The 23,614-nt window shown below is 43.1% G+C and overlaps 1 protein-coding gene and 1 pseudogene across 2 annotated transcripts in view; one reads left to right on the top strand and one right to left on the bottom strand.

Moving 5' to 3' along the window:
- Positions 1–1,404: 1,404 nt before the first annotated feature.
- Positions 1,405–4,723, top strand: LOC123831713 (annotated as a pseudogene).
- Positions 4,724–8,123: 3,400 nt separating this feature from the next.
- Positions 8,124–23,614, bottom strand: part of KHDRBS1 (KH RNA binding domain containing, signal transduction associated 1) — a 35,303-nt gene continuing 19,812 nt past the window's right edge. The window contains exons 6-11 of one of the 2 annotated variants that reach the window (XR_006787998.1): positions 23,333–23,534; positions 22,736–22,803; positions 21,905–21,963; positions 18,456–18,648; positions 15,809–15,866; positions 8,124–8,436 (exon numbers count right to left, since the gene is read on the bottom strand). Coding sequence is in view for 1 of the 2 variants with exons in the window: in XM_045859578.1 (XP_045715534.1) it covers positions 18,551–18,648; positions 21,905–21,963; positions 22,736–22,803; positions 23,333–23,534 (427 nt within the window). In the remaining variant the exon portion in view is untranslated. Of the gene's footprint in view, positions 8,437–15,808; positions 15,867–17,311; positions 18,649–21,904; positions 21,964–22,735; positions 22,804–23,332; positions 23,535–23,614 lie in introns of those variants that run through there. The other variant, XM_045859578.1, reaches the window with a different exon arrangement.

The raw sequence follows: 23,614 nt of genomic DNA, 5'->3' as shown, positions 1-23,614 counted from the left end.
AAGGCCAGTGTGGCTTGGATAGAATGAGAAAAGATGGACCATAGAGGATTGTGTGGCTTTATTCTAAGTAAGATAGGGAGCAGTTGGAGGGTTTGAACTTCCATGTTTAAAGACTCACTGTGGCCTGCTCTGTGAGAACAGAATGTAGGGGCACAAGGTTGGAAACAAAACCAAACATGACCCTATGGCAATGACCTTAGGAAGAGATGTTAATGGGTGGTACCAGATTGAGTGAGGTAAGACATGATTGGATTTGGGATTTGAAGTGAAAGTCAACGGGATTTGTTGACAGGTAAGTGGAAGAGAAGACCAAGGATTACTCCAAGGTTTTTAGCTTAGGCAAATGGAAATACAGAGTTTAATCCCACACATACACATCTGTTAGAGCTTTTACACCAAGTCAGGGCTCCCCTTCTATGGTAAAAAGGCCTGGAAGTGGTGGGGGCTGGGGAGAGGGAGGAGAATGACCAGGCCGCAAAGCAGAATCGAAACCAGGACAGATTTTTTTCCCCAGCCAAAGAAATTCTGGTAGAAGAACTGGTTCTGGCCCCTTTAGAGTTTGAAATGTAGCTCGTTAATTTCTGAATCCTCAAAGCATAATACTACCTGGCGTATGACCGGTATTCAAAGTAACTTTTAATTCAGTTGAATTGAGATAATGGCAAATTGACTCTTGAAAGGAAGGCCAACTGGGGAGGGAAGCTAAATGGTTTTAGGAATATTCTACAGAAGCCTGAAGACAAGCCATACCTGGGGACTGATTTTAAATCAGGCCAATAAGCTTAATTGAGCATCTAATATATCATGGACACTAGGGATACAGAGATGCCGCTTATTACTGGAGGAGACAAAGAGAAGAATCAATTTTTGGTACAGTGTGTTATTATTAGTATGTATCAAGTTCAGGGGTGGATGGAAGGTGACTAACTCTGACAGTGGTGGTAGGCAAGAGGCGGCTTTGTGGGAGACGAAATCAGAGCTGGTTTCTGAGAGATGAAGGGGAGTTTGCCTGTTACACCCCTATGGGAGGAAGCAATAGCTTGAGTCTGGCAACTGTCTTACTGGAGGTGGTGTCAGAGGAATATCTTGCTCTGCATTTATTATGTGGAAAGTGCTGGATGTTGTACATGGTGAATACTCAGGAAATATTTGCCAAATTGATTTTAGGGCATTTATACCACCCAGGGTAAGAGTTCCCTCAAATGAACTGTTATGCATGTGACCCATTACCTGCGCCTCTTACCCACCTTGTACAGGTTGACTATTGGTTTTGCCTGCCCAGCACCTGTTCATTCCTTCTTCTGGTAAGAACACTGATTTTCCCTTGGGGACTACTCTTTCTTCCACTCAGTTCCTGCAGTTCTGTGCAGGTGCCTCACTGTGGCGCAGTTCCAGTATGGGTAGATGGCTCTGGCCTGGTACATTAAAGCGTTCCACCCCTGCCACCTCAGTGACAGTGACGGGTTGCAGGAAGGGGGGGAAGGTGTGGCAATGACCTGCTGCAAGCCAAATAAGATGCAATTCTAGGATCTTTGCTAGAATTATTGGGAAATAATTTTAACTTCTGGAATGGCTAAGCAAATAGGATGTAAGTATGGAACTCTTGGTGGGTATCTTGCTACTTTTATGGAGAACTTAACAGACAATGAAGGAGACACAAGGATATCTGAAGCCTTTGTGGACTTTCCTATTACAAAAAGCCAGTTTGTGTTTGATATCTGACATCTGCACATGAAACAATCCAGAACATACACTTCTATCAGTCTCTAGCAGAAATATCAGGGTATATGTAGTCTTTTCGTACAGGCTGTCTGGGGAAAATAATTATAAGAGGGCAGGATGTTGGTTAGGTTCTGTTCTCCAGATCTGAGGCCGCACATCTCAGCTGTTTCGTGACCTTAAAGCCCTCACTTCCCTTCTCTGTGTCTTCATTTCCTGATGACTTGCTCTCTATTGGCTCTTCCAGGAGACTGGATTTTTGAGGAAATGCCACTGGCTCTAGGCCAGTTCTGTGTCACTGGGTGTCAGGAGTTACAATCTCTTCCTTGATCATGTTATTCTGGGGCCATGGCTGGCATGTCTGTCCTCTAGATCAGTAGTTTTCAACCTGGAATATGCAGACCTTTGGTGGTACACAGTGGAGGTGCTGAAACCACAGGGCAAAACACAATACTGCTTTCTGGAGTGCCGTTTAATTCATGGAAATGTAAGGCAATATTTTCAATACCCAAGTGTAGTTATTCAGAGCACCTGCTGGGAGCCAGACTTAAATGAATTCAAATCCTGGTTCTACCACTTACTAGCTGCATGACCTTAGGATTACTCAACCTCCCTGTGCCTCAGCTTCCTCAAACTACGAAGGTAGTATCAGTACCTATCATATGGGATTATGGTAAAAGTTAAGTTAGTCTGTGTAAAGGATTTAGAACATTGCCTGGTACATAGTAAGTATCATTTAACTATTAACTATTACTGTTAAAACATGGATATATTATGAAGTGCAAAGAAAACTAGTGTAATTTTAAGATCCAAGACTTTGAAGACGTGTCACCTGCAGCTCTGACCCAGCTGTCCTGGGATTTGCTCTCACCTTCTTCTGCCAGCAAGAAGAGTTACATCTGCGGGGAAGAGGGAAACCCTGTGTGCTGCTGGCGGGGATGTAAATGAGAGCAACCACTACTGAAAACAGTTTGGAAGCTCTTCAAAAAATTAAAAATAGAATGATCCTGCAACTCATCCTTGTGTATTTATCCAAAAATGAAAGCACTAATTCGAAAAGATGTAGGCATCCTTATGTTCACTGCAGCATTGTTTACAATAGCCAAGGTATGGGACAACCTTAAGTTGTCCATTGATAAAGGAATGGATAGAGACGGTGTGATATGCAGTGGCATATTACTCAGCCATTAAAAAGAACAAAATCTTGCCATTTGCAACATGGATGGACCCAGAGGGTAATGTACTAAGTGAAATCAGAGAAAAAGACATATATTGTATCATTTCATTTATAAATGGAATCTAAACAAGAGAAATGAACAAAATATAACAATTAAAATTAAAAATGTTATTTAAAGAAAAAGAAATGAACAAAATAGAAACAGACTTGCCTTGGCTGCTGTGGTTCAGTGGATTGAGCACTGGCCTGTGAACCAAAGGGTCACTTGTTCGATTCCCAGTCAGGGCACATGCCTGGGTTGTGGGCCAGGTCCCCAAGTAGGGGCAGTGGAAAGAGGCAACCACACATTAATGTTTCTCTCCCTCCCTCCCTCCCACAAACAAACAAACAAACAAACAAACAGTTTTTTAAAAAATAGAAGCAGATTCGTAGAGAACAAAATAATGGTTGCCAGAGGGGAGTAGGGGGATGGGTGGGGGGAATAGGTTAAGGGGAATGAGATACAAATTCCAACTATAAAATAATTAAGTCACAGGGATGTGATATGCAGCATAAGGAACTACAGTCAATAATATTGTAATAACTGTATCGTGATAGATGGTTACTAAGCTCAATGTAATCATTTTGTGAGGTATTTCAACAACTCGCTCACTATGCTGTACACCTGAAACTGATATTGTATGCCAACTCTATTCTTTTTTTAATCCTCACCTGAGGATAATGCTTATTGATTTGAGAGACAGAGGAAGGGAGAGAGAAACATCGATATGAGGAAGAAACATCGATTGGCTGCCTCCAGTTCATGTGCTTTGACCAGGGATTGCACCTGCAACCCTTTGGTGCACAGCACAACGCTCCCATCAACTGAGCCACCTGGCCAGGGCTATCAACGACATTCTTTAAAGAAGAATACTTACATCAGAGAGCCTGCAAGAGACAATCCAGGTGAATTCATGTTCTTCTAATTTCCGGGACCATGCTCACTTCATGTATACTTCAGTCTCCCCTCCCGAATCCTAGGCCCCACCCACCCCTTGTCATCCAGACATTGCCTTCCATATCTTATACTTGCTTATTACAAAGATAATATATGCAAGCTTTTAAACAATTTTCTTCAGTTTTTCAAATAGAGGATTTTGTTAGGTAATGTACTGATGAGGGGAAGCAGTGAAGAGGGGGGGGAACAGTATGAGTAAAGGTTCAGAGGTTGCGTTCCAGAAGAGCAGGTCCATTTTGGCATGAAAGTAACTGAGGATGAACCTGGAAAAAGAGGTTAAGTTTATATCACTTGAGGATCTTGAATATTACGTATATTAAAGAGTTTGAAGTTGGTTTCAGCTACCTAAGCTTGTTTCATCTGTAAAATGAGGGTAATTTCTATCTCATTGAATTGTGAGGATTAATGACAGAGAGAAACAAAGACATGGACGGAATATCCTATATAAGAAATGGGAGAGTTCTGCCAGGTGTCAGCCCTTCCCCTGCAACAGCCATTGAGGAGCAGCAGCCAGGGGTCTCCACTGCCCCACAGCCGTGGGCCTCGACAAGGACCTCGGGGTGACAAAGAACGTGAGCAAGCCGAGATACAGCCGCTGCTGCGGGCACCTCACCCAGCACACCAAGCTCACGCGGGGCAATATCTGAGAGGCGTGTGGCTTTGTCCCCTATGAGTGGTGTGCCATGGAGCTGCTCAAGGTCTTTAACGACAAGAGGGCCCTGAAGTTCATCAAGAAAAGGGTGGGGACACACATCCATGCCAAGAGGAAGAGAGAGGACCTGAGCAATGTCCATGCAGTCATGAGGAAGGCAGCAGCCAAGAAGGACTGAACCCCAGGCCCTCTGTGTAATAAAACCTGTTCAGGGAGAGAGAGAAAAAAGGAATGGCCCTGACTGGTGTGGCTCAGTGGGTTCAGCGCCATCCCACAAACTGAGGTCACCAATTCAATTCCTGGTGAGGGCACATGCCTGAGTTGTGGGCCAGGTCCCAGTTAGGGCATGCAAGAGGCAAACGATGTTTCTCTCTTTCTTCCTCTCTCCTTTCCCCTCTCTCAAGATAAACAAATAAACGTCTTAAAAGAGAGAGAAACGTAATGACTCTTTTCAGAGTTGGGAGACAAAACCCTTCTTCTTGGTATAGAGTAAACTCTCCCAAACCTGTCTCACTTTTGGGATTTTATATTCCTGCAAGGTACATATCAACAACCACCAGAGGGAGCTCAATACAAAGAAATCAAAGCTCCCAGCTCAACAGGAAAATTGTGGGCGAGTCTGAGTAGGGATGTGGAATCCCCGAGCTTCACAATGGTAGGGGTGGGGCCTGGGTACAGATGATCCCCTTCTGGCCCCATTTTCTTTCTTAGACCTAGGGGTGGGGCACACTGTTAGAATCTAGAGGTTAGCCGCTAGCCAGGTGTAAGATCTCCAGGATGGGGAGGGGTGGGGACTAGAGGAGGAGGGCCAGATCTAGTTTGGGGCCTGAATTTCTTTCTGTATCCCAAGTAAAAAGGGCTTTCACCAACTCTGCTTACAAGCCACTGAGCCCAACTCCTTAGACTATCTGATGCCAGGTCAGGTAATCTGGCTAGACGTGGGAACCTTAGAAGAGGGGCAGGGCCACAGTGTGAGGAAATGGGGAGAAAGGGAGGCAGTGCCCTATCTGACATTGCCTGGGGACTCCAGCCTTCAGGACTACACGAAAGGGTTACAGGGTCTAGCTTCTCCAATCATGACTACTTACTGACCTAGCATTTCATGATTTTTTACAGAACCTTTGTCTTCTCTGCTTACTTGTACTGAGCAAAGCAGGTGTGTGTGTATGTGTGTGCTGCAGATGTTAAAATGAAAACCGAGACATTTAGCAATTTACCCAAGATCAAATAGCACTCAAGGGCAGGGGTGGGCCTGGAAACATGCAGGAGTAGCTCTGAGGGGCCGGGGAAAGAGAGGGAAGGCCAACAGAGCAATAGCCTTCAGGACTGCCACAGCAAGCACAGGCTCTATGCCAGGCTTCCTACCGCCCTTCCATGGCCAGCTCTGCTGCTGGGCCTCAGGCTGCCAGCCCAGCCCCCAAACTCCCACCCCCATCCCCTGAGAGCCCATCAACCTTGCAACAGCCAAAGAAAAGCCCAGCTAAAATATTTATGGCTCAAGAGTCCAGAAACTTCCGATGGGGGGGAGGGGCAAGTTTGATGTCATTCCTTTTTTGCTTGCAGGGGAAGTGACTGACATGCAGGGTGGCTGGGTGCATGGGCCACGCCCAATAGATCAGGGCTCTCCAAGGAAGCTCCCTAAGGCTGTAAGTGTTAACGAGAGGAGGGAGGAGTCTGTATGTGATAAATGTGACAGATGACAGGACGGGGTAAGAAAAACAAGTCAGAAAAGAAGAGGAAGGAAATTCAAGTGTTGAGAGGTATTACATATAGACTACACACACATTCCATTTGCTTCTTAGATCCCATTCAATGGGCAGAGATTATTATGCTACTTTTATGGTGTAAAGAGGCCCAGAAAAACACATAGCAAGTGATGGGCTAGGATTTGAATCCAGATCCGTGTTTTCTGTAAAATTCCTTGGCTCCCAAGTAGATACCCTGTATTTGGAGCACACAGCTGCCTAGGAACTTAGTACTGGCCTCTCAGACGGTGACCCCAAAGCAAGCTCTGTGGCTCCATTTATCTGTGACCAGGGTGTTACCTCAGCCCAAACTCCTCCTCTGCCTGTTGAACTGAAACGGGTTCTCAATGCTGGAGAACTCTGGTCAAAAGGGAAGGCCTAGGAGACCGAGAAACCAAGGAAACTGCTGCCTCAGCGGGCAATCCTGGGCTGAGTCTCAGTGCAAACGCAGGTGTGACAAACCCATATTAATTTTCTGAGAACGTTTCTGGTTTCAGCACCCCAAGTTCTATATCCCAGGAAACCTCTCAGTTCTGGGTAAACCTGACAGTTTGTCGTCCTTAACAAATCTCTTACACCAACACAATGCTTTACTGCTTCAAAGTAGTTGTGGCTAGAAGAGGCACAAACAGGTCAAAAGCAGGGACTATGAAAATCTAATAGCTCCCTTTTGTTTAACCTTAGGTACGTTTATTTCTCTTCCTGAACCTGTTTTCTCATATGTGAAATGAGTATAATGGGTTGGAGGACTAAGTGAAACAGTAAATATAAATGCTTGACATAGTACCTGATACATACTAAGCATTCAATAAATTATTAGGTATTATTCATAGTAATCAGTAGTGAAGATAAAAATGTGTTCAGGGGTTAAATAACTTGCCCAAAGTAAATCAACTGATTTCAATATCCCTTTCCTGCTAAGAATATATCTAAGATTAGAATGCCCCAGGCCCAGTTAAAAGGCAGACAGGCTTACCCTGGCCAGGTAGCTCAGTTGATTAGAGTGTTGTCCCGATATACACCAAGGTTGTGGGTTCGATCCCGTCGGGGGACATACAAGAATCAACCAATGAATTCATAAATTAAGTGTAACAGCAAATCAATGTTTCTCTCTCTCCCTTAAAATCAATTAATTAAAAAAAAGACAGGCTTTCTTCCCAGACTCAGCCCCTCCCCTTGACCCCTAGTTAGGGTAAACAGTCAAAGGCATTAAGGGAAGAGTGCAGTAGGATAGGTCCCCAACCTCTCAGGAAGCTCAGTGTAAAACCAGCCTAGGACATTAGGTCACAAAAAACCAAAAGTCTGTCTCAAATGGCTGACCTTCCAATCCTTCAAGAGGAAACCTAAGGGTAAATAGCTAGTAGCCTAACATAACTGGAAGAAAGTGGGGGCTATCCAATGGTGGCTTTGGCTCTCTCCCAAAGTTGATAGAAGCTACCAGAGTGGGACCACTCATTACTTGACCAAACTTTTATTGAGCCCCTCAGTGCTGGATATTTGCTGGGGAAGTGATACAGTACAGAGAAAGCCCTACCCTTAAAGAGCTTTTTGAACAAGTTTAGTAATCAACAATGAAGAGAAAAACAGGTGCAGAGTTTAAATAACTTGCCCTAAATAAATGAACCTTCCCACTTGACATTCCTCAGCCTATTAGAGGTGGTGACCAGTCTCCTTCCAGGAGCCCTCTGGAAGTGTCCAAGGGCTCCCAGGCTGGCACCCACAACACAGGTGTGGCAGAAAGGGAAATAGGAGGTGGGGGGTGGGTATTGGTAGGCTGTTCTAGCCAGATCTGCTGGAGGCTAACGGGAGGCAGGCAAATTGGGAATGACACAGTAGGAGTTGCCAGTTTATTCAGATTTAGGATGCCATATTGAGGATACTGTTAGTTCCCTTCAACTCTTTCAAGTTTTGAGTATGTTTAACTGTGAGTATCACAGTCCCCTGCAGCCCTGAGCACTCCATTCTGGGCCTAGAAACTCTTAGGGGATCCTGGCTGGCTTTCTGTGGGTAATCAGACAGATCAAAGAGGTGGGTGAGACAAGACTGTTGATCTCTCTTGGGTTTCTCTGTGCTCAGCAAATGCCCTCAGGCCAGCAATGACACAGCAGGCAGCTCTCCCGGTTTGGTTTCCAGAGTCCTTGGATAGCTGTAAAGACACAGGCAGAAAATTAAGAAACATGAAGCTGCCATATCAGGAGCCTTCCCAGCCTCCCACAGGGCCAGGCTGCCTCCTTTAGAATCTCCCCACCCTGCAGCGTAACTGCAGTTGTTTCACGCAGTACAAGGTTTCCAGGCGCACAGACGAGTAGAAAAGAGAAGGGCACAGCCTATGAGCTCTCTTCTCACATCAGTCAGGCAAGTGGACCCTCACCACTGCCATGTCCCAGGCTGGACCATGCATGAGCTGAGTGATCCAGGGCAGGATCAAGTGAACTTTGCGGCTTTTAGTTATACGAGCTTTGGGACCTCGGGCAAAGGGTAAAATGCTTTCTGCTCCCCCAGAGATGTGAAAAAGATACAGATGAACAAAGAGCTTTTAAAAGCCTTTGGAAGAAAGGAAATGGGGAAATAGGCATCTTCTAGTACCTCAGTGCTAGGTTAGGGGGTCCCTCTCTTCTGGCCTTATGAGGGGTTCATCCCAGTCCCAAATAGTCAGGGTTATCCACCGAAGAGATACATCCTAGGCCTGTGGCACAGGGCAGGGCCCTGACCTCTCCATCTTTTAAAAAACGGCCCTCCCATTCTCCCAGTTGTTCAAACGAGTAACCCAGAAGCCCTCCTCTTCTCCCACATCTAGTCAACCTCCAAATGATATTCATTCTCTCTCCTAAAAGTTCCTGAATCCATTTATTTCTCCACACTTTCGCTTCCATCATCCTACTAGAGGTCTTTTTCATTTCTTGCCTGGACTACAACCCATTCTCTACTCAGGAACAAATGAAATTTAAAAAGCAGAAGTCTAATCATGTCATTCTCCCCATCCCTCACTCGGGATTCAGTGGTGTTCAGCGATGACCACGGAATAAGGTCCCGATTCTTATCTCACCTTCAACCTGCCTCAGTCCTACCTTTTGCCTAGAATGTGCTCTATGCCCTTTCCCCAAACCCTCTCCCAAGCGCCTTCTACCTGGCTAACTCTTCCTTTTACATGTTGGCTTAAACATCACTTCCTCGAGGAAATCCCCCATTAGGTTAGCTCCCTGCTTTGGGCCCTCACAGCACCCTGTTCCTCCTCTTCCTCAGCACTGATGATCACAACGGATGTTATTTATTTGTGAGAGTACTATCTGTTTAGTGCCTGTCTCCCCAAACACACTGTAACCTTCATGAGGCCAGGGACCAATTTTAGCTTGTTCATTTGCCACCGACTCTCCAGTGTCTATGGAGCACATAGGTGTTCTGATTTATGAGTATGTTAAGAAAAATGAATAAAAGGGGCCATGTGTACTGATATTTGGAGAGGAGCTTCTGAAGAATCATGTTAGAGTGTAGGTATTTCTCTTTCTCAAAGGCAAATGCAATTTGTTTCCTACATTTTAACCCTAGAGAGCCTGAGAGATGGGTAGCAACCATTTTGTAACTGAAGTGGGGCCATGAACAGCAAGCATGAGCCTGCAGGTGTCAGAAGACCCTAGAAAAGAATTAACTCTGTATTTCAACCCAAATGCTTTTTATCTCAAGTTCTCACACATGGTGCCTAGCGAGGCCTGGGAGATGGGGCTGGGGGGAAGAGACTGGCTACCCTGAGGTGGGCCAAGGCGGGCTTTAGAGGTTGACAAGTAAACAGCTAAATCAGGCATCTTAACAGAGCATGAACAAAAACAGTGCCTGAGTTTCTGTCAATGTGCTCTACTTAGCTGATTAATCTGGGGCAATAGCCTGGTCATGGCTCACACTCCGGCTAGAAACATCTTGAACAAGCTGTCTTTTTTCAGGAGTCCCCATGACCTCCCCAGATTTGCCCTGCAAATGGCAAGGCCTCCTTGAAGCAAAAAGCTCCCTAGGTCTAGGTGAGGGAAGCACAAGGACAGCTTTCGTACCTGCCCAAGAACTCCAATGCCTAATGCCGGCCAGAAACTCAGCCAAAGATGATCACCACAGCTGAGGCTAGGAATGAGCAGAACACCTACTGCTGACAGGCTACTGCATTTGTCACCAAGGAATGTCAAGAGGCTAAGCCCGAGCAGCAGCATAGTTATGAACCCCGATACAAGTCTCCCTCCTTTTACACAAGAGAGCTGCAGTTGGCAGAACACGGCATGAGAACACATGATCCATCCCAAAGCCAGAACAGGCCATAGAGTAGAAGACCTCCAGTTCAGGGGTTGGAAAACTGATTCTAGATGTCAGGGAATGTAAACTGCTCCCCATTACCAAAATTAAAAAAGGGGCTTGGTCTGCTGCTTGAATGTAACGTCCTGGGGAGCCCAGGGTGGCAATCAGGCCACACCAGGACTAGGGTGCAGTGCCCACCATAGGTCTTTGCACCGATCGGGCCAGGCCAGGGAACAAAAGAAGTAGTTAGGCAGTGCAGTGCACTTCCTCCCCTCCCCCCAACAGCTGCTGTCTCAGGACAGCTGTATCCAGCCTGTCTGCTCAAGGCTATTAAATATTCATCAGATGCTGGCTAGCTCCAAACATGCAACGACTACTAATCTGGAGAGCAAGAGGTAGATAAGGGGCTGGAAGGGATGGGGGTGGCGGGGGGGAAGAGGGAAGGAGGAAGAATATGAGTATGTGTTTAGAAGAATACAATTCTTTCAAGTCCAGGAGTAAGGAAATCAAGCCGGGGGCACATATCCTATACACCAAAGCTGGGAACTACTTTCAGTGTGTAAACTGATCTTCTTGTTGCCACTCTAAACACAGAGGCAGCAGCTCAGTGGGAGCAGAAAGCCTTGGGTCTACGAGCCAGTTTTTGGACCCTGTGGTCATCCTAACCTGTACACATCAGTTTTCATTTCCCAGTATAATCTTTGTTTCATAGGATTGTTTGTGAGAATTAAATGGGATCCTGTATATGACACTCCCAGCACAGAGCACAGAATTGGGAGCTTGGCAGAGACTTTGTTCATTTAGGACAGTGGTGAGAGCAGTTTCTATCAGTGGAGACTCAGAGAGTTTTGGCCTCTAATTCACAGGGTAGGTGAAAGGGAAAGGATGTGGAAAGACTATTAACACCTGGTGAAGGCTTACCATCCCACCCTCGTGTAGCCCAAATGCTATCTGAGAAGAGAGATGGTTTTCCTTTCTGAGTAAGAACCAAAAGGCCTTCAGACAAGAGGGAGACAGGAAGAAACGCTAGGTGAGGGGAGACTGTCCCCTTCACGCTCCCACAGAGGAGTGGTGCCATTTAGAGATGGCTTTTCCTTCTGGTTCCCTTCCTTAGCTACCTCACCAGCACAATGGCTAACTCAAGTGAATTCTTGTTCTTAAGCCTCCAATAGCTCCCTAAACTTTAGAATAAAGTCCAAATTTCTTGCCTAATGTTTACCTTTTCAAAACTGGCACTAACCTACTCTTCCAGCCTCTATTTATGGTTAAATGTATTGGGTGCTTACTACATATCATGTTGAATGTTTTACACATAGTTCACTCAGTTTTTACAATAATGTTGTAAAATGATTATTATCCCATTTTACAGATGATGAAGTTGAGACTTGAGAGGATAACTCATCTGAGATTCCAAAGCTGGTGGCTCTGGAAGAGGCACATTGGAAATTAGTCTGTTTAAAGCCATAGTAAAGTGCTATGCTAACCTATGTCTTTCTGGTCAATTCTTTGTTATACTTTAAGAGTCAAAATTTAACTCTTAACTCCCCTTCTCCAGCACTCCCTATGCCTTTTTCAGCAGCTCCTGCAGACTTCCTGATACTTGGTTCAGCAATGGAAATGATCACACACTTATAACTTATGTAAGACTTACTCTTTCCCATTAGACTTTTTTGAGGGCAGAGACTATGGATTGCTGTAGACTGAGTACAGCCAGCACAAGAGCCTCAACACCCTCAGCAAATGTTCACTGCATTAGTAATAACATTCTCGCAGAATAAGCCTCCTTCCAGGATACAGAATGACTCTACGGGCCTCCTGGGATGATTCTGGCTGATGGGTAAAATTTCTCAATTCCAATATAATCTAGTAGTTAAGACTGATCATAGACTCTAAAATGAGGCTGCCTGAGCTTGAATCTCAACTCTGCTACTTAACAGGTGCATGACCTTAGATAAGTGATTTGATTTAACTTTTCTGGGCCTCAGTTTCATCACTGCCTAAAAATGGGATAATAGCTACTCTATGTGTGGAGAAGACAGGGCACGGCACACAGTGAAGAATGTTAGAATTGACAAAATGCCATAGTAGCTAAGACTTTTTTCCCCCCAGATTTTAACATGTCTGAAATCAGGATGCATCTTACATTCAATATAAAAAGAAACCATTGTGTTGGTTTAATTGGTAGCCTTCTTTCTTTGCTGTACCTAATAATACATCTTATAATAGCCTCAGTGTCAACACAATATTTTACAGAAGCAGTGTACTTGCAGCATGGAAAATGGGCTTTGGCGTACAAAAATGGTTGTATACTTTAAATGGGTGAGTAGTATAGTATATGAATTATATCTCAATAACCCTAGTATGTCCTTAATTTACATTCACAGAAGCTAAGGAAAAGCTGCAAATTGGTAGGCTACAGGTAGCACTAGCTTGTAGCTAGTGGGCTTGTAGTGGATGTTTAACAGGGCCTGACACAGATCTGCGCAAACATTAAACAACTGGTATAGAAAATCCAAATTTTAGTTTTGCTCAAATCAGATCTAGCAAGTCTTAACCAGTAACTCTGGAGCTGGGAAAGAAACATGAATGAAAATGATCTTGAAATACTTAAAAGGATACTCAGGAGTCCAAAGAAGAACCAGTGTAAGTTTCTGGAGTGACTCATTTAACACAAGGGAAAACTTCCAACACTCAGAGCTATCCGAAACGAAATGGGCTGCTTTTGGAAGTAATGTTTCCTTTCGCTCATATGAAGTACTGACACATGCTATAACATGGATCAACCTTGAAAACGTTATGCAAAGTCAAAGAAGCCAACCACAAAAGGCATATGTTATACAATTCTGTTTATTTTTTAAGATGTTATTGATTTATTCTTAGAGGGGAGAAGGAGGAGAGAAAGAGAGAGAGATGAAACATTGATGTGTGAGAGAAACATCAATCGGTTGCCTCTTGTACACCCCCAAATGGGGACCTGGCCCACAACCCAGGCATGCGCCTTGACTGGGAATTGAACTTGTTGCCTTCCATTCACAGACTGGCGCTTAATCTACTGAGTCACACCAGCCAGGGGTACAATTCTATTTATATGAAATGTTCAAAATAGGCAAATCCATAGAAACAGAAAGTAGATTAGTGGTTGCCAGGGACTGGGAAGAGAAGGGAATTGGGAGTGAATACTAATAGGTACAGGAGTTCTTTTAGGGTAACGGAAATTTTCAGGAATTAAGTAACAATAATGGTTGCACAGCATTGTGAATATTCTAAAGCCACCAGGCTGAATACTTTACAATGGTTAAAATAGTATATTTTATGTTATGTGAATTTTATCTGAATTAAAAAGAAAAAGATAGAAAGGATCAAATGAAATAATCCTTATTAACTGCTTAGGATATTATGATGCATATAGTGATAAATGTTGGCTATTATTACCAACTTCATTTGATGACAAATGACAAGGGTTAAGGATTTCCTTTGTGTCAAAACAAAGTCAAAGGCTATGGTGAGGCCGAGTCAGGACACGTCCCAGTCTTGCCTGGCTGTAAATCAGCATATAGAACTGTATTAAGTTCACAGGTAGTGACAGAAAGTTACAGAAATCACTGGGACCAACTGACTAAACCACACACCCAGAACAGAGAGATCACAGACCTTGGTCTGCCAACAATGGAACCTGCTTTTCCAAGCACAAACTACAGGCCAAATGACGAAAGATGTTTCCCCAAAATGCTGTTCCTTCAGACTACCCTAGGCAGTCTTGAGACTAACTTCTCTGCATTCATGGACTTACCCTTAAATTTTCCTACAATTCATGTGACCAATACCATATTCAGGACTTTCTGGGTGCTCTTAAACCATGCTCAAGACAAATGGCCCTCCTTCAAGTCTCAGAGATTCCTGGCTCAGAGGGGGGCTTGGAAGAAATGGTGTCCAAGAATGCAAATTTCTCTGTCAAAGGCTTTAAGTGCCTTTGTCTTACCTAGGTAGGCCTCGTCTCCACAGTGTTATCACAACCCTAACAACTCACTCAGGGGCAGAGGGGAAAATCCTCCGGTTAGTTCCTTGATGGCTTCAAGCAACAGGAAGGCTTATTGAGTTGTCAGTGTGAGCCCAATTACCCAAAGAAAGGGGTTAAACTTTCTTAGGGAAAGGACACTAATATTTACTATGTATAAGGCACGGAATTGGTTGGCCTATATATAGAAAGCCTTCAGTTTGCCAGCCACTGAGAGGTATACTTTATCACTATCTTCCTTCCTAGGTATGGAAATAAGGACAGCGATTTGTTTTAGATCACTAAGCAAAAGACAGCTCATAGATTCAACTCTGGGTTTTTCTCATAGCAGAAAGGTCTATGTCCTTTCTACTATAAAACAATATTCCTACTAGGGATTTCCTAAGTGGGAGAAATACCGCTTTCCCTAGATGATTAGCAGTACAGTATTGTGTAAGTCAAGGTGTTAGGTTCTGGTAACACATAAGCGTGGGCTTGATTACTGATAACACTGATTACATGACCCTGGGAAGTCACTTCACATAATAAAGTCTCAGTTACTTCTGTAGAATACATGTATTACTGGACAACTGTTTTTTCGCTGCCTGGAATCCATTTCCGCTTCCTAACACCACCCTGACTTTTGAGGAATGACCTTTTTCTTATTGCATGCCGTGCGGCATACTGCTAAAACACAGGTATGTGACTCAAGCTAAGCCAGTCTGACCTTCCCTTCCTAACCCAAGATTCCTAGAACTTGAATCTTGAAGGAGAAAGAAAACAAACACGGCTAGAGTTTACGAATTCCAGCAATAGTGACTAAGTAGCTATTGCTGCTTCAGGACCACTCCTGTGGCCTAAGAGTGATGCCTCAGTTCTCTGAAGTCACTATAGTTCCTAACCCGATTTTCTAGTCTTTACACCAAATGGGTGAGCCCCTGGCATCCTTCTAATAAATTCCCTTTTGTTTACAGTAGCCAGTCATTTTGTTGCTTACAACCAATGAACTCCAAATGAAACACTGCCTTACTAGGTTACTGACAAGATAAGAGTGGGATTCAATAGCCATGCTGGTCATTACAAGTAAATTCCATATGTACTGTAAACATATAAACACAGTTGTGTTGTAAATGATACAAACAGCGTACAAAATCACCCAATGGTGACCTCCCAGGCCACCTCTTGGCAGAATTGTTTTATAGTTAGGATAAAAGTCCCACATCCTTAATAGAAAGCCACCTTAACATACCTGACAGGGGTCTTCACTACCCATTCTACTCCAGGAAATGTCTTGAGTTTTCGATGACCTGAAAGTGGAGAATTAAGAGATCAGTCTTTTGATGAGGAAGTTTTAAAGACATACAAAATAAAAGATAGAGATCCTGCATGCAGTTACACATTACAGGAGAGAAACATGCAACTTTAAGGAAACTTTAAGCAACATTTCATTGTGAATATCAATATGGGGACCTATAGGGGCTCATCCTTGTACATTTTAAAATAGCTGAGCAGAAAGCTTTACTTTGGGGAGCAGATCTAATCTACAGTCATTGAAATTTTACATTGTGTCATTTAAGATGTCAGACTTTGTGCCCAGGTTACATTACAGTTCACTTGTGATGGGCAGGATTATTAAGAGTTATGGCTAATTTATGCGGCAGCATATGGTTTTTCTTTTTACAGCTATTTTTATTAAACAAATTTTGCCAAGTTTTAACATTAAAATTAACAGCTAAAGAATTGTTTATGCAAGTTGCTGTCACAGTTTATGTAAAAGAGAAATATGTGCTATTAAAATCAGACATTTAGGTTACCTTTGGTTTTTTGCGATGCATGTTAGCTTTACACATCCTGATTCTCTTGCGATAATTTTCCTTTAAAAAGGGGGGTATAGAGTGATCTCTTTTCATCAAAACAAGACATAATGCCCTGAAAGCTGACTTCAAACCATGGTTGAAAATTCAGTTATTTACACTTTATCACAATCTACAAATACATTTTTTTGTTGGTGTGTTTTAAAAAGAAAAAAAAAAGTCCATCATGCACTGCTGCAGGCAGCTTGGCACTTCATACAAGAGGATTTTTCACCCCCGAGTAGTTTTAGGTGGCTCACTTAGAGAAGGCATTCGAACCCTGAAAATTGACAGTGCAGGGGAAACAGGGCCAACCAATTCCATCATTTCCTCCTGATCTCAGGAGGGAGTGCAGGGCCAGCCTATCACACCAGACCCTGCCCCAACCCAGCTGATTTATTAACAGTGTTTCTGGGATTAGAAGGGAAACCCTTAAGGGCACCCAGGGTTTGCTGAATTGTCACCTCTAAAAGCAGGTGCTATCCCTTTCCAAACTCACAAAGATCATGTGGTGTCACTCTTATGACCACCTAGGGGTTCTACAGGAGATGCAAACAAGGGTGGCTGGCGCTTGAAATACTGACGCCTCTGTATGGAAACCAATCCAAGTTTTGGTTTGGTTGGGTTTCTCTCTCCAGAAACTAGATCTTGTGATAGGATTAGATAAAACTGTTTTCAACAACTTCCAGGGGGTGAAAAAGCTTTGGTTATTTTTAAACTAAAACTTAACAACTCGATAAACTTTTTTTGGTAAACTTAAAAATAAAATCCCCACCACCACTTTTAAGAATGTCTCCAACTTTTAACAAGCCCATTAACTTTAGAATTAATTTAAGTTTATTTGAAAGAGAAAACTATTTTATTGTCCACCCACAAAAATGACAATTCATCACATTTACTTTGATTAAAAAAGGACTAAACTTTATTGACAAACTGCTGCAGACATTTTGACATAGGTTTAAGCTACCTATTTAGGCAGACTTACACATGTAGCATTTAATTTTCCAAGAACAAAATGGGAGGATGGTACAAATCCAATTAGGACTTTAACTTATGTACAAAGTGGATTTTGATTCCTTTTTCATTCAGCTGCAGTGTCCCTTTTTATATCATGCTAGTGTTGAGACATACTCCACTATCTTGGGAACAGTTCAGTATTGACAACCGTCAACTACAGAAAATCATCAGCTTTTGGCCCCAGTGTCCAAGTGAGCTTTTCATGGAGTGCAGAATCTCAGATGGACAAAATACTCTGTCTTTTTAAATACTGAAATTTTAATTATTAGTACTACTATTGAAAGATAGTTTGTAGCTAAAAAGCTCTGCATCAAATTCAATTTAGGTAGCCAGCCCCTCTCCCCCAATCAACCTCTTCAAAACCTATCCTCCACTAAGTATCTCTCAACACTGTATGTCTGGGGCTAGATTTCAAAACCCACATAATGAAAAAGTCATTTTTACAAACCTAATCTTGTTGTTGTTTTTAAGTCAATTAATGTTAAAAATTGCATCAACTATTTAAATTCATGAGGATCTTTCATATTAAAATTTAACCTTAAGATTCAACCGCCATGTGCTTTTAAAGGAAACGTTTTTAGAGACGTCTGAGCTCACTTTTACATGGTGGCACCTACTGCCGTTAACGTTTGTGATTTTTAATCTTGAACAGCCCTGAATTTTGAAATGTAGCCTAGTTTGGGATTCTGCAACTACAACTATACGGGATGCCTCAAATCAAAACTAAGATATAGTTAACAAGCCTTAACTTCAGAACCTTTAAGCAAGCAATGTCACTTTTGAAACTAACAGGTTTGTGGCCTTTTTTTTTACTCAACTTCTTTTTTTATTATAAAAGGTACATTTCTGTTTATATTTAAACAACAAAGAAAAAAGCATCTACACACTTAAAAAATTAATTCGATATTCCTAAATCTATTTTAACTCATTTTAAAATACTACATACAGAAGCCAGAATGCAGAGTTAAGAATGGAGTAAGGTGGGGAGAAGAAGGGGACCACGAAGAAAAACACTTAGACAATTACTTGTCTGTTGTGGGTAAAGCAACAGGAATCCTGGGAGATACAAGAAATCAGTAACAACTTTGCTCATAACTGATATTTTCCCCTCATGTTTGTTTTTAATAACGTCCATATGGGTGCTCTCTGTACGCTCCCTTCACCGGCCTAGCTGGAGGGGCCTTCAGTGATGGCCTGGTCCCATTCCAGTCGTCTTGGCCTATAGGGAAAGCAAGAACAGTTTATAAATCATATGCTAATTGCATTTGGGGATGAGAAGGGGTAAGTCATCTGGTAAAGAAACACTGCTTTGGGCCCTGGCTGGTGTGGTTCAGTGGACTGAAGGCTGGACTGCGAACCAAAAGGTCGCCAGTTTGATTCCCCATCTCCCTGTCAGGGCACATGCCTGGGTTGTGGGCTGGGTTCACAGTAAGGGGTGTATAAGGGGCAACCAACTGATGTTCCTCTCACTCTCTTTCTCCCCACCCTTCCCCCACTCTGAAAATAAATAAATAAATAAATATAATAAACCCCCCCCCACGTTTTAAAAAGTAAATAAAACCTTAAAAAGAAACAAAAAGAAAAAGAAACACTGCTTTGTTTCCAATGTCTTGCCATTTCCCCAGTGGTCCACGCTTTTCCCTCGACTTTGCCTCCCTGAGCAGCTTAAGCAACTTCCCAACTTGAGGGCAGTTCTGAGTCGACAGACAGAAACAGCTCAGAAAGGGCTTGGCGTAATCTCTGGCAAAGAGGCTCTCCACAGGCAACGCAATCTATACTCTAGCCCCCAAACCGTGATAAACCCAACACTTGCTGAGACAGTGAGGAAATCAATCTCAGTGGCTCTGCAATGCCCTTTCCTGTTCCAAAACAGTAAGACAGCCTCAGGTAAGGTGAACTAGTGGAAGTCTTGAAGACTGGAAGCAGCTAGCTCCCTTTCCATGTAATAGCAAATCAGGTTTCCCTATAGAGAGGTGTCCTCTGGCCCTCTGGTAAAAGCAAGCAAGGACCATTCCTCATGAGGCTCTTCAATAGCAGAGCTGAGGTCCACTGCTCTGGCAGAGGGAAGTATAATCAAATGTGTTTAGAGCACTGATCAGGAGATTTCATTATTCCCTTTCTTATGCCAATAGTCCAGAGAAACCAGACAATATGGGTGACATCCTCAAATAGTTTTCCTTCTTGATAGGGAAAAGGCTGAGGGAGAGAATCACTTCTAGAGCTGACCTCCTATAACAATGAGTTATGTTTATAAGCATATTCTTCCTACTCACTGCTACACTTGACCCATGCCAGTTCATTCCTGAAGTATTTCTCCAGCTGTCTGCATTCACAAACATCTGCCTCCATCACTACAGGTTTAAAATCACCCATATGGATCTAGAGACACACAGAATCCTATCTAAACCTATTTCTATGCATTGTGTAATAGACATATCTATCACTTTCCAAGTTGCTTCTGGGTACCAAACAGGGTAGTTTATTTTTCTAATTCTGTTTATAAAGGCAGAAATCAGAACAGATTAACCATGGCAACATCATACCAGGAGCACAAGGAGCAGTCTGCCTCTTTCAGTCCAGTCTTTTATTCAGCGAAATAGAAATGCAATTTAGTCAACACATACAGAGGCCCCATTGTGCTGCCTCACTGATGGAGGGAAATACTCCAGGGCAACCATACCACCCTTCTGAATAGTGGCATATGAGCAGAGCAGTGCAGTGTTACCGATGGCAACTGACCAGTGCCATTTAGTTAGAACTAGTAAAAAACTCTTTCCTTGGGCAAGCAGCTGATTGGCTACTACATACTGTGCTGAGGAATTAAGCTCAGCTTGTCCATCTGTGGGAGGCCCTAACAGTTTCCCCCTTTTCAGCCAGGGGTAGGAGAAGACCGTCAACTAGTATTTTAAGAACTGTCACCCTGGCTAGTGTGGCTCAGTGGGTTGAGAGCCGGCCTGTGAACCAAAGGGTCACTGGTTTGATTCCCAGTCAGGGCACATGCCTGGGTGCAGGTAAGGTCCCCAGTGGGGGTCATTTGAGAGGCAACCACACATTGACGTTTTTCTCCCTCTCTTTCTCCCTCCCTCCCTCCCTGTCTCTCTAAAAAAATAAATAAAACTCTAAAAATAACCCCCCAAAACAACAACAACAACAACAACAACAACAACTGTCAACTGCTGAATCCCTTTGCAAAGATTCTGAAATTCCTTCAGGTATGTTTAAAACACATCACATGTAAAAGGCTGCTCGTGCACCCGCCCTCCCTCCCTCCCTCCCTCTCTCCCCACTGCTACATGGCACTCCCTCTGAGGCCAATTTAACACGAGGCCATTAATCGGCTCTTGAGCAATGTGTTTTTAACCAAACCTCAGGGAAGTAGTTTGGTCATACATCCATTCCAGCCCTTATAGCTCTCCTGATTTGAAGGACTGAGTTGAGATATCTTTATTTATATATATATATATAAAATTTATTTACTTTTAGAGAGGGGAAGGGAGGGAGAAAGAAAGAAACATCAATGTGTGCTTACCTCTTACGCAACCCCTACTGGGGACCTGGCCTGCAACCCAGGCATGTACCCTAGGCTGGGAATCGAACCTCGACCTTTTGGTTCACAGGCTGGCACTCAATCCACTGAGCCACACCAGCCAGGGCCTAAGTTGAGATATCTTTAAGACAGTGAGGATCTTAGGCCAGCACTACCCTGAATTGGCTCCAGTCCCTACAACCTCTAACCTGAGTCTGATAGATGCTATTCTTGCCCGAAACTGCTGCTCTGGCTAGGTACGTATAATCTAAGTCCCTTTCAGCTATCATTTCCTCTACACTGGGATTCTTTCTGATGAGATCCAAAATTGTTTTTAAAAGTGAGGTAGAGCCCTGGCTGGTGTCGTGTCAGCCAGTGGCTTGAACACTGGCCTGTGAACTGAGGGGCTGCAGGTTGATTTTTAGCCAGGGCACATGCCTGGGTTGTGGGCCAGGTCCCCAGTTGGGGGCGTGAGGAAGGCAACCAACTGGTGTTTCTCTCACACACCTATGTTTCTCTCCCTCTCTTTTTCCCTCCCTTCCCCTCTCTCTGAAAATAATAAAATCTTATATATCCATCAATGTGGGCCTATGTATCAGCAACAAAGGCCCAACCCAGTAACATAACCTAGGTCTAGCCATCTCCTGGCTTAAAGTAGGGGAAAAAAAAAAAAAATCAACATCAGCTTAAATGTCTGCTGTTCCACCCAGGCCAAGGTGAACCTGAGCCCTGGTTTACCTGGTTCAGCTTAGCCTTCCAAAAGTAACGGTATCCCTACCTCTACTGCACACCACAAAATTTAAGAGTAGGATTCCTATTATTACATCTACCAACATCTTTGCCTTTAAAGGGTTCTCCTTAGGTATGTGACGGTCTGATCCCTAATAATCCAGCATTCTCTCAGGCACTTACTTGCACATTCTGCCCCACCACAGAAATAAAGACATACCATATGCTTCATAAGAATCTTGAACCTCCCCATGTCCATAGTCATAATATTCTGAGTCCCTAAAAGCCAAAGAGAGAGTGTTAGAGAGCCATACAGTAACTATTTTTCAATTTCACCTTTCTCCCAAACACTTCCATATTTTAGTCATTTTACTATGTGTACAATACAGGAAGATGTTCATTCCCACCTTCAAACCACATGTATAACAATGTACTTATTTTTAAAAAGGTTAAAAACTATAGCAAAGAAAAATGGGTATCATATAACTTGAACTGGAAAAGCACAACCACAAATGGACCATAATATACATATACATGTATATAGAGGGCTCACTGGAAGAGAATAAACAAACATGGAAAAGACGACTTCTGTCCCCCACTACAGAATTATGAAACGCCTTTTCAGTCTATCACAGATAAGAGACATATAAATAAAAAATGTTTTTAAAGAAATGTGCAGAAAAGAAGCTAAGTTATTGTGGTGGGATTATAGTTTCCTCTTCAACTTTTACACAACTTCAATGTGACTGTGATATATTTAAATAATAAATTAAATTAATTTAAAGGCATTTTTCCTTTGTTTCTATGTAGTCACAGCTCAGGAATTTTCCATCTGCTACTCTAAGATTCTACAATATAATTTAAAATTCACAGTTATCCAAATTTGTAGATTCAAGTATATGCCTTACAGATGTCCAAAGCTAGAAGATATACCCCCCAAAAGTAAGCCATGCTGCTCCGTAGATTTGTGTTGCCTAAATCTTTCAGTCCGTCCGTCCATCTGTCCATCCATCCCTAGGACAAGAAACAGAACCTCTATTGCCTGACTCACCCTTGGCTCTGGCTGTAATAGCCTTCGTAGCCTTCATAACTCTGTTCTGCATATGTATCATCATATCCCTAGAACAAATAAAATGAAATAGAAAGTCAGCATCACAGAGAGTAGAGGAGATAAGCATATCCCATGGGAGGATGGAAGGTTTCTATTTAACAGAACATGAAATTTCCCCCCAAAATGTTAACATCCATTGTGGAAAAGTCAAGGAAGAATTATTTTTTAAAAAGGAAACCAAACCAAATAAACAAAACAACCCCCCCCAAACAAAAACAAAAACACCCTTCGAGTGTGGGTAAAAAATAAGGCACAAAGTTGAACTTTAGTAGCAGGAGTAGTGGAAGATCTCTTAGTAAAACACTGTACATCAAGGCACAGCTTATTTCCTGTTTAATCTACATACATATAGTAGTAAACCATGCTTAAAATGGAGAAATCTTCCCATAGGTTAACATTCACTGCAAGAGAAAAGAGCAGAATCTAAATCTTACAGGCAGTCTCTGCTACCCACATCAAGGGCCAAGGCCCTGTCACTCAACTTCCTTTGGCAACCTTCTAGGTAGGGGGAAATAGCACATTATTCAAACTTCTTACATAGTCTTCATATGTTTCTGGTGCAGGGGGTGGAGGCAAAGGTATTCTCTGGATGCCTGCTGTCCGTGCTCTTGGTGCTGGAGCACCCCTCACAGTAGGTGGGGGTGGCACTCCTCGAGTCACAGTGGCACCTCTGGTGATGGCTCCTCTCACTGGTGTACCACGCACCAAAGCTCCTCGAGGTGGTACAACACCACGGCCCCTGCAAAAAGAAAGTTTTCCCTCCTTCTTATTCAATTTATTGGGGTGACACTGGTTAACAAAATTATACAGGTGCCTAAT

This window comes from Phyllostomus hastatus, unplaced genomic scaffold (assembly GCF_019186645.2).
Source record: "Phyllostomus hastatus isolate PE091 unplaced genomic scaffold, TTU_PhHast_1.1 phas_scaffold_182, whole genome shotgun sequence".
NCBI classification, from domain to species: domain Eukaryota; kingdom Metazoa; phylum Chordata; class Mammalia; order Chiroptera; family Phyllostomidae; genus Phyllostomus; species Phyllostomus hastatus.
This window is presented reverse-complemented; position numbering and strand designations above follow the sequence as displayed.